The sequence below is a fragment of the Hibiscus syriacus genome, unplaced genomic scaffold, assembly GCF_006381635.1.
Source record: "Hibiscus syriacus cultivar Baekdansim isolate YM2019G1 unplaced genomic scaffold, ASM638163v2 tig00116997_pilon, whole genome shotgun sequence".
NCBI classification, from domain to species: domain Eukaryota; kingdom Viridiplantae; phylum Streptophyta; class Magnoliopsida; order Malvales; family Malvaceae; genus Hibiscus; species Hibiscus syriacus.
The window spans coordinates 444,022-460,507 of record NW_024063513.1 but is presented as its reverse complement, the minus strand read 5'-3'; the positions used below and the strand labels follow the sequence as shown (position 1 = coordinate 460,507).

General features: G+C 33.7%; 1 protein-coding gene across 1 annotated transcript; it reads right to left on the bottom strand.

Moving 5' to 3' along the window:
- Positions 1 to 7,055: 7,055 nt before the first annotated feature.
- Positions 7,056 to 15,280, bottom strand: LOC120194227 (protein piccolo-like). The gene is made up of 15 exons (XM_039196605.1): positions 14,882 to 15,280; positions 13,587 to 13,790; positions 13,305 to 13,486; positions 12,647 to 12,773; positions 12,371 to 12,565; positions 11,972 to 12,019; positions 11,226 to 11,822; positions 10,852 to 10,974; positions 10,610 to 10,717; positions 9,681 to 9,754; positions 8,740 to 8,791; positions 8,533 to 8,619; positions 8,419 to 8,462; positions 8,037 to 8,108; positions 7,056 to 7,958 (listed from the first exon to the last, which is right to left on the bottom strand). Exons 1-15 carry the CDS (start codon positions 14,981 to 14,983, stop codon positions 7,445 to 7,447), a joined length of 2,529 nt encoding a protein of 842 aa, XP_039052536.1. The 5' UTR covers positions 14,984 to 15,280; the 3' UTR covers positions 7,056 to 7,444.
- Between the last annotated feature and the right edge of the window lie 1,206 nt (positions 15,281 to 16,486).

Sequence of the window (16,486 nt, the reverse complement as noted above, 5' to 3'; positions counted from 1 at the left end):
TGAAATAAAATAAAATAAACTTCGAAGACTAAATTATAATAGGCAAAAATTACTTTCAGTGACTAAATTGCAAGGTATACAAACTTGGAGCACTACGGACGGGGTTTACCCTTTATGAAATTACAGAAACACCCTCCCCAAAACGGCATCGTTTGGGAGAGGGTATTTAAATACCCTAAACGGCTGGCCCTTCGGGCCAGCATCCTCATTTCTTCTTTCTCTCGCCTCTCTCTTACTGAGAGAGAATTTTTAACTCTCTCGCCTCTCTCTAAAACTGAGAGAGAGACCACCGGCCGGCAGCCGTGCTCCGGCATTGACAACCACCGCCGGCAACCGCTGCCAGTGGCGGAAAATTTCAAAATTCCCAAAATAAAAATCAGAACGTCCTAAAGACGAATTCGATGTCCTTTTTCTCTAAAAAGCCTTGTAGTTACCTAGATCTACAGAAATACTCTCGGTATTTCAATTTCTTTTACGGCGTGTGGAGGTTCTGACGACGGCGTAGCTTCCTCGGTGGTAAGTTTTCTCCCTCTATTCTCTCTTTGCTTTTTGATTTGTTGCTATGGGTTTTGTTTGGCTTGCTGTTGTGGTCTGTTCGGGTTCTTGCTCTCGTTTCTGTTATCTCCGGTTCTTCCTCCCTGTTTTTTTTTATTTTGCAGGTGTGGTGGCTTTTATAGCCACCACCGAGGCTTTCGTCGGACCGGTCCCTTAGGAAGCTTTCGGTGAGTCACCATAACTATGGTGGTGACTCACCATAGGCAACAACGTGGACGATCAGAGTCGTGGCAGCAGAGCTTCTAGAGGCTTCGACGGCGAGGTGGCGTGGCACTAGAGTGTCGGCAGCTGGACGTTGGACCACCTGGCAGAGGCGACGGCTGGCCTTCTGGAATCTTGAAGGCGGCTGGGGTGCTAGGGTTTAGAAACCCTAGTTGAAACCCAAATTAGTTTAGGGTTTTAGTTAGGCCATTGGTTGGGCTTCCAGATTTGTAATTGGGCCCCGATTTTGGCCTGTTTGTAATAATAATATAATAATAATAATAATAAATAAAATAATAATAATAATATCAATAATAAAAAAATGGGTAAAAAATTAGTATCTTCACATACTATTCACATCTATTTATTGTTAGTCTTTTGCTTGAGTTTTAACATTTTTCATATATGATTTAAAATGACTAGTTTCAATGTTATAGGAAAATGTATAAATTATATATTTAATTTACGATAATTATTATAAACTTTTATAGTAATTATAGATATTTCACTTTTTTTTAATGGAAAGGCAGGAAACAAAACAGGATTTACATAGCTGCTGCTAATCTCGCCGGCTGTCTTCGAAGAACGCTGCTCCCACCTCCACGGATGGGCTGTGAAAAACATGAAACCCAAACGGCCATTTCCACGCCAAATTCGCCATGCACTCCGCCGCTTGGTTATGTTCTCTTGGAGCGAAAACAAAACGAACCTCCCACAAACGCTTCACAAATTCTTGGATATGATGGCCTCTTTTTTAATAATACTAACTCCTACTATTAAAAAAAATATGAAATCTGAACCTCTAAAAGATGTCCATTTATATTATTATGATTGGCCCAAATTTGTAAATTTTGTTTGTTCTATATATAGCGCTAACAAAATACATATATCATTTTTAGGGAATATTTTTTATAGTCGTGAATAATAAATATGATTTGCTGAAAGTTGTCTCAATTTCTTTTAAATTAGGACAAACTATACAATTAGTCGCTAAAAATTATTTATTTTTTAACTATAGTATTAAAGTTTGGTTATGGGTTTAATTAGAGCACTTGGTCGTTCGTCAATGATATGATGAGCTGATCCTTTTTTCTTATGTTTCTGTAAAAGAATTGTCAACTCATTAGATCACTATTATCGGTCAATCGTTATCCGTCATCGATTATTGTTCGTGGTAATATCACTATAAAAACATTTGTAACTCACCTTTTTTTTCTTCGAAATATATTTTTATGAAACTCAGTCAAACACAATAAAAATCTATCTAAATGTTGATGCTCTAATACTTTAATCTCGTTCAACGATCGTCTGATTATACTAGTTTCGAGATATGTTGTTCGTCTTTTCAAAATAATATTCCTCATCGTTCATATTTTCCAATAAACATTCTAAATCTATGAGAAATTTTTAAACCCTAAAACTGATGAATTTTTATTTTAAAATTAAAAGTTTTCATAAGATTTTAAAAAATTCTAAATTAATATTGTAGAGGAAGATGAAACAATGTTCATTTATGTCTAGGGTAATGATTTGTGGTTACGACTAAAAAGATTGAAAATCACAAATTTTTATAAGGAATCTAATGTGATAAAATAAAAAATATTTTTTTAACTTCCATGTTAGTCCCCAAACTATCATGTGATCGCATTTTTTTGGTATGAACACTAATATATGATTTATTGATCGGTTAAATCATTGAGTACCGTAGAAACAAGAACGTCCCCTCCAAAACCATTTTAATCCATTTGCAATTACCAAAATTCGAACCCCTGACCTTACTTAAGGGATTTAATGCCTCATCCCACTAGACTAATTGATAAGTAGTTTTTTAATACATTAGGTTTAACAACATATTTACCAAAAACACTAATTTTTAGTACATTAAATGCAGTAATTGTCTTATATTTGAATATAATACTGATTTCAATTAACAACTTGATAATAATTTAAGGTCTTTACCTGATTAATCAACCATCAACTGATCTTATTTTCTATATTATTATTATTATTATTATTATTATTAGTTGACGGAGAGTAGAGGTAGAAGAAACTTCTACACAGCAAAGAAAGCGACAAGAGAGTTATGTTACGCATTGGACTGATTAATATAAGTTAATGAGATAGACATAAACAAAGTCAGCGTGAACATCTTTAATAAAAATAATTAATTAATTGAAAAAAAATTGAAAATTTAAAAGGAACACGTAAACGTATCTATTTTCATGTGTGTGTATATATGGATCCGCCGCTGTGTGATAGTGTGCATGTGCGAAGCAGAAGCCACGCCCTTAAAGCCCCTCCAAAAGTCGCACACAAAAAAAAAAAAAAAAAATTCATGATTTAAATACTTGAAAGCTTACAACTTTAGGGATAGGCGATGGACCACCCATTCTTCCCAACTCCACCATCACTCCGTTTTAATCAACTTTTATGTCCTCTTACACTTATTTCCAGTTCCATCCCCATTTTCAAAATATTCACCAAAAATATAGATTTCAATATTAATTACTGATTACCTCCTCCCTTAATTACGACTATAAATTAATCCTCAATATTCATAACAAAGTATTCATTGATCATTTTAAAGATGATCCCATCTCTCTTTCTCTATGCCTTGCAAAGTGTGTTATTCCATTTCTAAAAGGTTCTAGTATGGACGGAAAGAAATTAAACAGCATATTTTGTTGTTTGACAATGGCAAGTGGGGAATCGGATTTCAAACCCCACGTGACAAGTTGCGGTTTGGATGTAATTCAGGGTTCGTCGGATAATCAACCGACCTGTTCGACCCTAACCCTAAAACGCATCTAAACGATTCCGGTTATAATGTACAGTTTTGGCAGGTTGGAATATAAGCAAGTAAAGGTTATCATGAGTCGAGTGGTTGGAATATTCTTCTCTCGTGCCCTTGCTTTAAATAAGCACGCATCATGTCGGTAATCATTTAATATAAGTCATGATCCTCCTACAATTTGCATTTTCCTAGGATTAATACTACTGCTCCTAAATCACTTTAATTATCTGTCTACTCTCTCCGACATGCACCAAAACAAAAGCATTAGGGTTCATTCAAATCCATAAAAGAAACGGGATAAGGATATTTATCTGGGGATCAAATCCTAAACGCTTTATAGTTCTTTGTTTTTTTTTTTTTTTTGCAACTCCATTGAAACGGAATCTTCACTTTATATGCTTTGAAAGTTTTAACATACGGAGGCCCAAGCTAAAGACGAAACAAGTACAGTACACAAAGGGAAAGGGCATTTGAGATTTACATTTGCATCAGCAGTAGCTTTAATGGTCATCGTCGCTTCATGAAACGTATTTTCAGGTGTCGTGTTCCTTTAAAGATACGGTACGACATTTCAAATAGCAGCAAGAATTGACCGAAACAAGCAAACAACAAGGGACCAAAAACCAAGAACTGAATAGAAAGGACCCAATTTGCTTGGACCATCCACGTAAAAATGCTTACTTATATTGAATTTTGAGCAGATTGGTGCATATGGGGATTGCAGCCATACACACAAAAGTTGGAGCTATCACCATTGGAATTAATACGAGAGATATTAGTAATAAGAATTTAACCCTATGTGTGTCATTTATAAGACAATTGAAGTAATGGGAAGCAGCAAAGTTTTAGGGCAACTTTTGTTGCCCGACCACTACATCTAGTGGGCTGCAAAGAATATTCGTTGACAGTAAGTCAACAAGGCTGGGGCTGGGATAAGTTGCTTTTCGTTTTGGAAGGCTGCCATTTTGGATAAGCGCGTATCATATTTTATAGGGTAAACTATAACAGATACCATCCAACTATAACTCTTTTTAATTTCGATCATCATTTTTGAATTCTTGTCAATCTGACCACCCTAACTATTTAAATGCATTCAATTAAACCACTAGTGTTCGTGGAGGTTAATAAAACTAATATAATTACACATTTAATCATCGATATTTATATATTCTTTTAATTTAGTTATAATTTAATTCAATAAATTTAATCCTCTAATCATATGATAGCATGTGTCATCATGTGATTGGAGAGCTTTTTTATTATAATTTTAATTTATTTAATATAATATTTTTTTCATCCAATCAGATGGTGACACGTGTCACCATCAGGTTAAAGGGAAAAACAAATTTCAACAAATTGAAATTGGTGGGATTCGATTACAGGTACTGCCGCATGGTGTAGGAAAGGCAAGCATTACCACTAAGCCAAGCCTTCATTTATGATCAGTTTTACATAATTTTGTATAAAACCTATTGTGACTACTACAAAAAAATAAAGAAAGAAAACTACTTATTTAGGGAATTAAATCTAAACAAATTATATGATTAGGACACTCTAATCACAAATTAATACAAAATTAAAAATAAATATAAGATTTGTTTTTACATTTTTAGACAAAATTGAATATTTTGTGTCATAATTACAATTTAATGACTTTAACTTTTACATTTGAGTTAAAAAATAATAATTTTAAAAATGAAAATTTTAACTCAAAAGTTAAAGAAATATTATTCGACTCAAATCTAAAAATTAAAATCATTAAATTATAATTATGAGAAAGAAAAAATATTAAATTTTGTCTTAAAATGTAACAGTCAAAATATTAATTTGTTATTAGAGTGCCCTATTCATATAATTTGCTTAGATTTAAGTCTCTAAAGAAGTAGTTTTATTTCTTTATTTTTTTTTCAGTAACCACAATAAATTTTATACAAATTACGTAACAAATGAGGGCTAGGCTCAACGGCAATGCTTGCTTTCCTTCTCCATGCGTGTAGTACACGGGCTTGAATCTCACCCTTTTCGATTTGTTTATATATGTTTTTACTTTAACCTGATGGTGACACATATCACCATTTAGTTGAATGAAAAATGTATTATAATAAAAAAATTTATTTATTGAATAAATTAAAATTATAATAAAAAATGTTATATTAAATTTATTGAATTAAATTATATTATGACTAAATTGAAAGAATGTATAAATATCAATGATCAAATGTGTAATTATATCACTTTTATTAACTGACACATCATCACTTTCGTTAAATGTTACTAATTAAATGAATTTAAGACATTTCATAATTCGGAGGTCTCCCACGGAAGTTGCTCTTAACCTGGCGTTGGGGGCAGCCTACTATCATATCTCTCACTTACCCCATTACATATGGGAAAAAACGTCAGCTAATTTTTTTTCTGAAATTTTGGTGGAGTTTTTTTTTTTTTTTTGGAGGGAACTAAAAATGGGACACACTTGTTAAATTGTATTTTAAAATATAAGAACATATGTAAATAATTTTTAATATTTTGTAAAATAAAAAGATTCCATTATTAATATATTAAGTAATAATATAAATATATTTTATGGTGCATGTGTTTGAGTCCATTTTCATTGAATGTAATCATGGCGGTGCAGTAGTTGCAATGCCAGAATTCAAGTGGAAAAAATTACCAGAAATCACTACCGCTATCACGCATGAAGAGTCAAACGGAAGAAACTATTCGTCTTGCGCGGCTGTAACATTTAAAATATCATAAATTTAGATATGTTTAAAATACAATTAATATTAATCAAACAAATTTATAAATAATTTATTTATTATAATTTATATAAAAATAACAGGAAAACATATAATATAATCTCTGGTTTTTAATGATTTCACAATTAAGATAACTAAAGACTAATATAAAAGTTAAAGTTAAGAAATAAAAACTTGTAAGAAGCTATATTAAAAATTAAGAAACGTAAAATCATAAATGTCTCTCGAGATAGTTTTCACATCACATCAAACTCAGTTATTTTGATTCAAATTTAATAATTGAGTTTAAATTAGTACTACGTAATACTTATCTATCATCATATATTTACCTCGAGAAACATAGGAGAAATCTGAGAGAAAAAAGGAGGTTTTATTAGGTGGTCTGAATAGTAGTTGTATATCATGAAAGTGTGGCTCTAGTCTCTCAAAGACTGTGAAAGGCCTAATATGATGTTATAGGATACCTACGTTTTGACCCATCTCTGAGAAGTGCTGCTTTAGTTGTTTTAACGCATTGCTATCATCCTGATTCGCTGCTTCAATTTCAAAGCGTTTGTACTAAACCAGGCTTTACTTCTTTTTCTATCCTTAAAAACTCTTGTTCCCTCCTCGCTTAACCGTCAATCAATGCATTTGAAAAAGGGTTAACCTGTTATAACTTTACAAAGTGAGATGCATCAACTACACCAATAGCTTAATAGTCATGGACCCAATCAAATAATTATAGTATATACGTAAAGAACATTAAAAAAATGTAATTTTGCTACCAACCAAATAAAGATGCAATCATTAGAGAGAGAGAGAGAGAGGGTTTGGGGTTGAATAGATACACGGCCACTGCTTCCACAAGTTTCTCGAATCTATTACGTTATGGAAGCAACTCATTGGTACAAAGACAAAAAAGGCTAACCCGATGTAATCCTAAGGCGTGCATCAACAATAAGAGAAACACAAACCATACAAACACTACCTACGAATATTTTCTACCCACAAGCCTAACTACATGAAATACCAATTGCATGGCTCAGCATTCGTACTTCTAAAGACTGCCCGCAATAACTCTTTTCAGCCAAGTTCCACATTGGACAAGAACCAACCCTTGGCAATGACGATGCAGTTTGATGCTATTTTAAGCTCATCTTCGCTGCTTTTTTCCAGACCTGGAATCACTTCCCTGTATCTTCGACAAACTTGATGCTTTCCGCTTCGCACTTCCCACAATCTTTTCTGAATCGGTTGTGCTCTCACTTTCTTTCACCTTTGATGAATCAGATTTTGACTTACTAGTGCCATGAGCACTGGATTTGCCACCACTTTTAAGAGATCTGCCCTTAGGAAGAGGGGAACCTTTTGGGGCTTCCTGCTTGGACTTGGCCGTCTTTGAAGTGTCTTGTAATCTTGTGGAAGCTTTTGGTGTGGCACTTCCTTCATTATTGGATTTCATGGACTTCGGTGTATCACCACTGTCCTCATTCTTGGACTTCTTACTTACTTTTGAAACGATGTCAACTGATTTACCACCAGTTTTAGGGGTATGACCCTTGGATTTACCGACACTTTTAGAGCCATCATTGGATTTGACATCCTTTGTTTTGCGACCAGACTTTGTGGCCGCAACCTTGGATTTCCCAGTCCAAGTTCCTCCACCCCTGACCATCCAATAATGGGATTTTCATAAATCAAATAAAGAACCATATCAAGGGTTCCATTTGAAAGAATCTAGTCACCTTTTTGGTGTAGCGTCCATCTTAGCTTTCTTGCTAGAGAGATCAGCTGCTTTTGCTTTCTTCTTTTGAGGCCTGTATATGGAAAATGAACAAGGGGAAAGGAAGATAAGCCCAGACCAACAGTGAGACAGTAATGAACCAAATTCCCTAGAAACCAACAGTCAAATGCAAAGCCATACCAAAGTTTAATACCTAAATCTGAAGCGAACTCCATCATTCAGATAAAATTAACATTGCTACAAAATGGAAGAAGTATCAACTTAAACTACAAAAACCAAGTGAAGTTTCACCGCACAAGGCCAAAATACACAAGAACTTTCTAGAACCAAGATGGTGGTGCAATCAAATTTAACATTCTAGAAACAGAAAAGGAATCACATACATGTCAGATGAAACATCAGGACTTGAATGATTAGCTGCGCCTTCCTGTTTCAGTGAAGTAAATTAGCAAACCTATAACACGAACAATTAAAAGTTAATTACCTAAAGTGCTCACCTCATCGGACCCAGATTCATCTTCAATCACTGCCCACTTTTCTCTCTTAAGATTTAAAATTTCTTTATCACCATCATTATAGTGCACCTACAAACAAACGATAAATGAAAACAAATTTAAACATTCTAGCATGAGTAGTCGGGGGGGAAAAACCCTGGTAACATACGAAGGAAAAACATTAAAGGAAACTTTTATTTCATGCGTCACCTTGTGCTTCTTTTTAGAGGGATCAAATGAATGGATAAAACCTTCATAGAACCTGCAAAACAATATCATCAATAAGCAGAGTAAGAAAATTGAGCAATAATTCAGATCTCATATAAAGATAATCTCCAATATGTGTTTTACATGATTAAATTCCATGGAAAATGTCAGCATAGGAAAAGACATTGTACATCCAAAGAATACAAATGTGACTTGATGAAAGAATTAAAAAGTAAATTAACCATTGAGGAAAATGTTCCAGACAAGTAGTCACAAATAAAGAACCATATGTCACCCTAGACAACATCATTCCAAATAATTAGTAATTTATTCTTAATAGAAGTTATTTATTTTTCTGAACTGTCTACAACAAAAATTATAAAAGGAGATAAGATTAAAAAAGGTGAGATAGTTGGGAATCAGATAATGGTTTTTGTATCATCCTTGCTCTTTCGATCTTTTTCATTTCAAGAGTTTGTTGGGCAGAATTGGAAAAACACCAGCGGTTTCAATGCTAAGTTTTTTGGTTTCATCATTAATCGGTCCTATTAGCTTCATATTCCAACCTCCTTTTTTACACAATCAGATCTTATATTTGCACACATGCCATGTTTGGCAAGGAACACCTTGTATATGTAATTTTCACCTTGCAGCAAATCATATACTCGAGTGTGAGAACAAGGTAAAAAAGGATTATAACATGATATTAAGGTTTAAGGCTGGAAAGAAACTCTAATACAATGACCTTAAAAGTTGAGACAAACTATAATGCAGAAAAACGGATGGACGGACAGACAGGGTGGGATCCACATATATAAGCACATTCACATTAGATACATGCTCACACAAGCATACACTTCAAAGACGAAATAGAAACAAATAAAATTCATGGTTACTATTTCAGAGTATCATTTCTGCGACAATTGTAACATATATATACTTACTCACGGTCTTTGGGCCACCAGACCTTCACCTTCAAGCCAACGAGATTCTCACCATACTCCATAGAAACAGAAGCCTGAAAATGAAGTAACATAAAAAAGGAAATCAATGGTCTCCAGAAGAATGGCATGTAATATCATTGCTTCAACTATGTTCAGATTGCAGCATTCAAGAACAGAGTTTAATAAAGGGTTACTATAAAACTATTTGGGCCTATATAATCCATTTTTTTGGTGGGGTTTAATGGATGCAATAGGAAGGAGTAATGATGGTATTGCAGGATTATTGTTACAAGGAAACACAAAATTGGAACCTTGCAGAAAAATCAAAATAATGTTAAATAACTCTCCAAAGATAAAGGACCTCAGAGATGGTTAAATGCAGCTTGTTGCTAAATAGACTTTATTCTGAAAGAAGAAAAATCTTTAAGAAACAAATAAAAACACGAAGGAAGTAAGAGAGTAGATGAATTGGAAAAAGTGAAAAATAAAAGCAGTCACGGACTTCAGAAAAGCTAAAAGTTAAATCCAGACGATCAAAGGAACATTCAGAAGCAAGAAAAATAAATAAATGGCCTATAAATAGCATAACAATCGTTAAGGATGCAAGAATGGAAGGGTTCAAACATACAAGGATCATCAAAGGTCACCTATAATGCTGGCCTATGTTACTCAGACTCGGGTGCGAGTGTCAAAAACAGGTATGTTAATTCTTTTCAAGTTCTCCATGCATTTTGAGTTTCCTTGAAAGAACATATGAACATATCTATGTCTAGATATGGGTCAGACAGTGACATACATAGATGCATCAAGAAAAATGAAGAATCAGTCTATCAGAGCACCATCCAGACGCCTTCGTTTAAATAAGACCTATGGAAACTACAATACACCACTACTAAAATTTGATCTTTAAAGATTTAAAAAGAAATTACTTTTTCTTTACTCGGGGTATTCTTTCTCTTGGAATTTGTCTTGAGATTCTCCTCCATGCGAGAATCATGTTTGTTTGGCTTCACTGACTTTGGCGATCCAATCATTTCCTAAATCAATAATAAGCAAGAATGATTCCCTGGTTGAAGGATCTAGAACATCTAAAAAATAATTCATAAAGCTTTAAAAAGAACACCATCATCACAATAGCAAAATTACAAGTTAAAAGCCAAAAAGGAAGTACCTCGTCGTCATTCTTGGTTGAGATTTTCTTTCTATCCTTCTCAGGAACTTTTTTCCCGACCTCTCCTTTTCTTATCAGACAGTTGTCTCGAAGTGGATTCATCTGCATTGTTACGACTAGAATCTACCTTCTTTGATGACTTTTTCAGTGATTTTGCCTCTGAATCACTTGCAGTGTCACTCTCTTTCTTAGTTTCATCTGCCGCATTGTTACCACTAGAGTCTACCTTCTTTGATGACTTCTTCAGCAATTTTGCCCCTGAATCACTTGCAGGGTCACTTTCTTTCTTAGTTCCATCTACATCAACTGGAGCATTATTCTCGCTGGAAACCACAGTAGTAAACTCTTTCCCCGATCGTCTATTTGTTTTTTGCTTCTGAATCACTATTCGATTTAGAGACATCATCAAGGGAGGATGTGGTTTCCTTGCTCACGCTCTCTTTCTTTTTTGGTCTTGCTGCCCGTGTGGAATGGCTATCAGTCCCACTTGGAGTTGGGGATGCAACATCATTCAATTCTTCCTTAGTTGCTTTTAGAGAGGAATGCTGATCATCTGTCTCTCTTCTATTTTCAGAGGACAGAACCCCACCAATAGACAGACGAGGTGCACCAACGTCATCCTTGCTGTCAGTTTTTTTATCTTTTGAGGTCTCAACTGCCTTCCCATCAACATGGGAGCTGTCAGAAGGTTCAGTTAATTTTGAATCAGATTTCCTCTCCTTTTCATGGGTATTTTTCTCTAATGTAGGACCTGAATTAACTACTTCCTCAGCTTCTGATATATTTGGTTCAGCAACAGGTGATGTTTCATTCTTGGACTTGTCAGCAATATGGTCACCCTCTTCCTTCTTTACAGAGTTCAAATCAGCCAACGAGTCATCTTCAGCAGTTCGGAAAATGCCATTACAAACAACTGCCTTAGGAGATTTTTTGTTTGCAGGATCCACTTGTTCAGGAATCTGTTTATCCTCCTGAGAATATGATGATTTATAAACGACAATTTCAGGCACTAAACTCTCGTAAAAGTTCAATGAAAATGTTAAAACATAAACAAAGGACTTCACTCCACATGGAAAAAGGGTAATGAAAATTGACAATAAATACATGAAATAAAACATACCTGGGCTGCCTTCTCCAAAGGTGCCTCCACCAGTATGCTCTTGTCATCCTAAAGAAAATCAACCCCGAAAAAGGAGCATTAAGGAGACCAAATAAGCTCAATGTTCACAAAAAAGTATATAAAAGAAAAACATCAATAGCATGTCCGCATAAGGCAAAAACTTGTCTTGATTTGAAGGATATTTTGAAGGAAAATAAAAATTAAGACAAAAAACAAAAAGACCCGGAACAAAAGGTGAACACACAAAATAAATAGAAAGCATTGACACTTAATTGAGTAACCAGGGCATACATATAATCTATCTGCAAATAATGCTGAGCATAAATCCATAGAAAAATTGCACAATATGAGTAAATTATTGCTCTCAAACAAAAAGGAATCAAGTAATGATGTAATTACCACATGTTTTCCAGAGGCAGCGTCATTCGAGTACACAGCATGAGCTGTTACTTGACATACAGAAGCAACTACACTACTATAATCATCATAAGAAATTCCCAAGTTCTCTACAGCTTGGGTAAGGTACGGTTGAAGCTTTGATGCACAGTTCTTGAGCACTTCCTCAGCCAACCTTCGAGCAACAGGAAGAATTTCCTGAGAAGAAATAGAAACCCTAGCTGAAGTAAGCAAGATTGCAAAACTGAAATGAAGTAAGCTACTCATAGGACAACAGACCTCATTATCTATCTTTACACTAGCTAAGACTGGGAAGAGCAGTTCTACAGGGATGTCTTCACTTTCTTCCAGTACAAGGCTCATAATAGTCACCATTGATGTAAAGACGGCCTGCGGGTGATGATCCCTAAAAACACAAACAAAAAGAATCATAAGGAAGCTAGTGATTTAGAATATATGAAATACAAAGCCACTTTTATTCTCCTTGCATTTGGGTGAATATATTAGAATGAATGGAAAAAATCATGACGATAACAAACATACATTAAACATTTTTTTTGGTTGAATTGAACATTAAACTGACCAAAAGGGGGTAACTAGTTAGAGGAAGGTTTAACTGTAGACACTCAAGAGGGGGGAAAATCTTCATTATTCAAAACCTATATAGCAGTTTATCATATTAAACCCACATCTGAAAATTCATAACAGCCATGGTCATCGCTTAACATATGAAGAACTTCAGAAAAGGAACAGATTCATAAATGAGAGACAAAAACAAAAAACTGAGAAAAAAATTTAAAAAAGCAATAATCTTGAAAGTAATCAATTGTAAACTTATAAATCGCACATTAGCTAGCAGGCAATAGCTGAAGAGTGACAGATGAAAAAAAATCTCAACCAGAGAATGAACTCTCCAATCAATAAGTTCATTTTTTACCTTATTGCCTTAAGGAAATGTTGGAACATCTCAACAATAAGATCATCACATTCAAGATCCAACATCACCACACATGATCTGACTTTGGCAACAGTTTCCAGAATTGAAGTCCTCTTAATGTATGAGCGGCTGCACTTGTCAGATAAATTCTCAAAGGATGACACAATCAGTTGAAAAACATCCTGCATACACATTAATGGGAATCAATATTTCAGATGCAGAAAATGAATTTAAAATGATCGAGGTCTGCATAAACATCCCAAAACAATGAATTCAAAGTACCCTCATTTGGTCATCATCATAAGGGGCATCAGGTGCAGTTATCCTTGTTATCTCGCTGATGCAAGCGGCAACTGCAACTTTAACATCATCATCAGGATGTCTGAACAGGTGCTCTGCAATCAATGCTTTACGTGACGGAGACAGTGCGTTTTGCATCGATTGGCTTGGTGATTGTTCCACCCTTGAAAGACAACTTTCAACTTGCTATATTCACACAGGATAGAAAGGAATAAACAATCGTTGTCAACTGTAGAGCAATAACGCTCTACCAAAAGAAAACAAACATGGCCTAGTCCAACTGTAAGGGCAAGCTGGCAGTTATCAAAAGCAACACAAAGCATATTCACTTGGAAATAAGGGGACCAAAACTGAGAAGTACAAAAATTAACCATAAATTAAAGGCTTCAGCAAGCACTCATCTTGAAAATTGAAATCACACTGCAATTAAGTATATTGATAAATTCCTAGGATCATTCTACAATGGAACTATATAAGGTTTTACTGCATCCATCTATCCAAGAACACATTGCTAGACATCATGAGTACACATTATGTATTAACTCTCATTAGTTTCAACATCATCACCTGCCAGTCATAAAAAAATTAACTAGTCTGTCAAACAATAATTGTGAAACATAGATGGTACTTGATTATTTGAAAAAATAATAATAATTAAGGATATATTTGTTATATCCATAGCCTCAGATTTCATAAACTTAAAGCTTGACATGGTATTTGATTTAGGAAGAAAAATCTCATGCTATCGCATGCAGAATCACTTAAATACTGCTTGCGCACAGTTTTGAATTCGAAAGAAATTCAAAACTTAAAACCATTTCATCCATTTATTATCTACTGCGTATCATTTGCATAAAAAAAAGATTCTAGAATTTAAAGTCAAGTAAAGATGTTAAGTTGAACATATCAGTAATTGGACAAATAAAAAAAATACTTATAACATATAGAGAGAGAAAGTTACAATAGTTAAGAGCGTTAAACACTATCCATTAGAAAAGAACACTTTTAAAATTATTTAATCTTGTAGGAGTGAGAGCGGTAGCAGAATTGAGCGACTAAGCACGTCAAAACAGTGCAACAGAAGGAAACCCTAAGAACAAAGGTAAAAGTAGATTTATTGGGGGAATCCAACTAACTTAAGAGCGTATAAAGAACGACAAAAATAATTAGAAAACGCATACCTAATAAAAGCTGATAAACCACAGAAAACGATAAAAAAAATAACGAAGAGCAAGACGGAATAAAGGGAAAATAGAAAAGAATGGATTAGGGATTACGTCAAGGAGAGGGATGAGCTCATCAACTGATGAAGGGGGTTCAACGAGCCTGTTTCCAGCCTCCATTAACTGTAGCTCCAGCTCTTTCTCAGATGCCGCCATATATTTTTTCCTCTGTATAAAGAATATATATGACCCTAGATATACAGAAACAGATCCTTCAAATCTGAGTCTGAGGCCCCGATTTCACACCATTAAAAACCTAGAAATTCATGTAAAAAGCCACTAAACGTAAAACGAAAGGTCGATTCAGCGAGATATGGAGAGAGGAGGAATTACTCGAGAATAAGCTAGGGTTTTCGGGGGTTTTTCCCCGGAGAGATAAAGAGAAAGTTGATGGGGTGAGGGTTTTTTTGTTGTTGTTGTTGGTTATGGTTAATTGAGGAAATTGCTGAGGGAGTAATGTATATTTTAATTATATACATTTTAGCAATTTTCTTTTCTTTTATTTTATTTTTTCTCCTTTGATCGATATTTTTGTGTTATTTTTTGTGCGCTCCAGCATTGGTCAAAAGAAAAACCAAAAGCGGAATGCAGCACGACTATGCTCGGATTCTGCCGTGCTCATAATTGGAGTTAAATTACGTACTTTAGATCCACCTTTTGATTTTGTTGGCGTGGGGACGACGTGGAGCTTTTTAAACCGTTTGATTATATTGTTGCCTTATTTACTTCCCCCTTTTTTATTACCACTAAAATTACATTCCTGCCAAAAATGTAATTTACAAGTATGAAAAAAAGGGAAAAGTATTCAGAATTTCTTTGATTATTTACTTCTGGAAATATTCTAATATATGGACAGCCATTCATTTTTTGAATGAATACTTTTTTTTATTTAATTAATTTAGAATATATATTTTAAAGATAACTCTGAATTATTTTATATTGCATGTTTATACTTTTGGTATTTATGATGCTCAAAAAACTCGAAAAACAACAATAATTTATTTATCATAGAGATCATTTAGTTCGTATTTGAATGATTAAATTTAAAATAATATTTATGGAAATTTTTATACTTTATTTTAATGGTTTCTATAAAAAAATTATTTTAATAATTTTAAATATAATTAATTTACAAAGATAACTAAATTATTAATTTTAACTTAATTATATCTAAAGTTATTTTCTATCATGATGTTTTTCAAGGTGATTTTCCCAATAAATCACCCTTTCCCTATTTATTTCCCTGTCAGACACCCTTCTATCTTTATTTCCCGATATAACACCATTTGCAGAAAGGTACAATCCATGCATCGCGACTAAAAATTAAGTGTTAGTTTCGAAATTTGTTTTAAAATTATGATAAATATGTAATTATTTTTTGTTAGGGCGATTCTTGTGTAAAAACGTCAACTTTTTTATTTTATTTTTGTATGTGAAAAAAAAATTCTACATTAAAATCTTTAAATATTCTTTTGCAAATTGTTTTATAACTCGACAAATTTTAATTTTTTCATGAAATTACATTACGTATAATCTAGTGTAGGAAAACTTTGAGTGTAAGTAATTTAAAATATTTCTTTTATAAAAGTTTTATAACTAGTATTTCTTTTATAAAATGATGATGATGATGATAAGAAATATTTTATAATTTAAAAAATT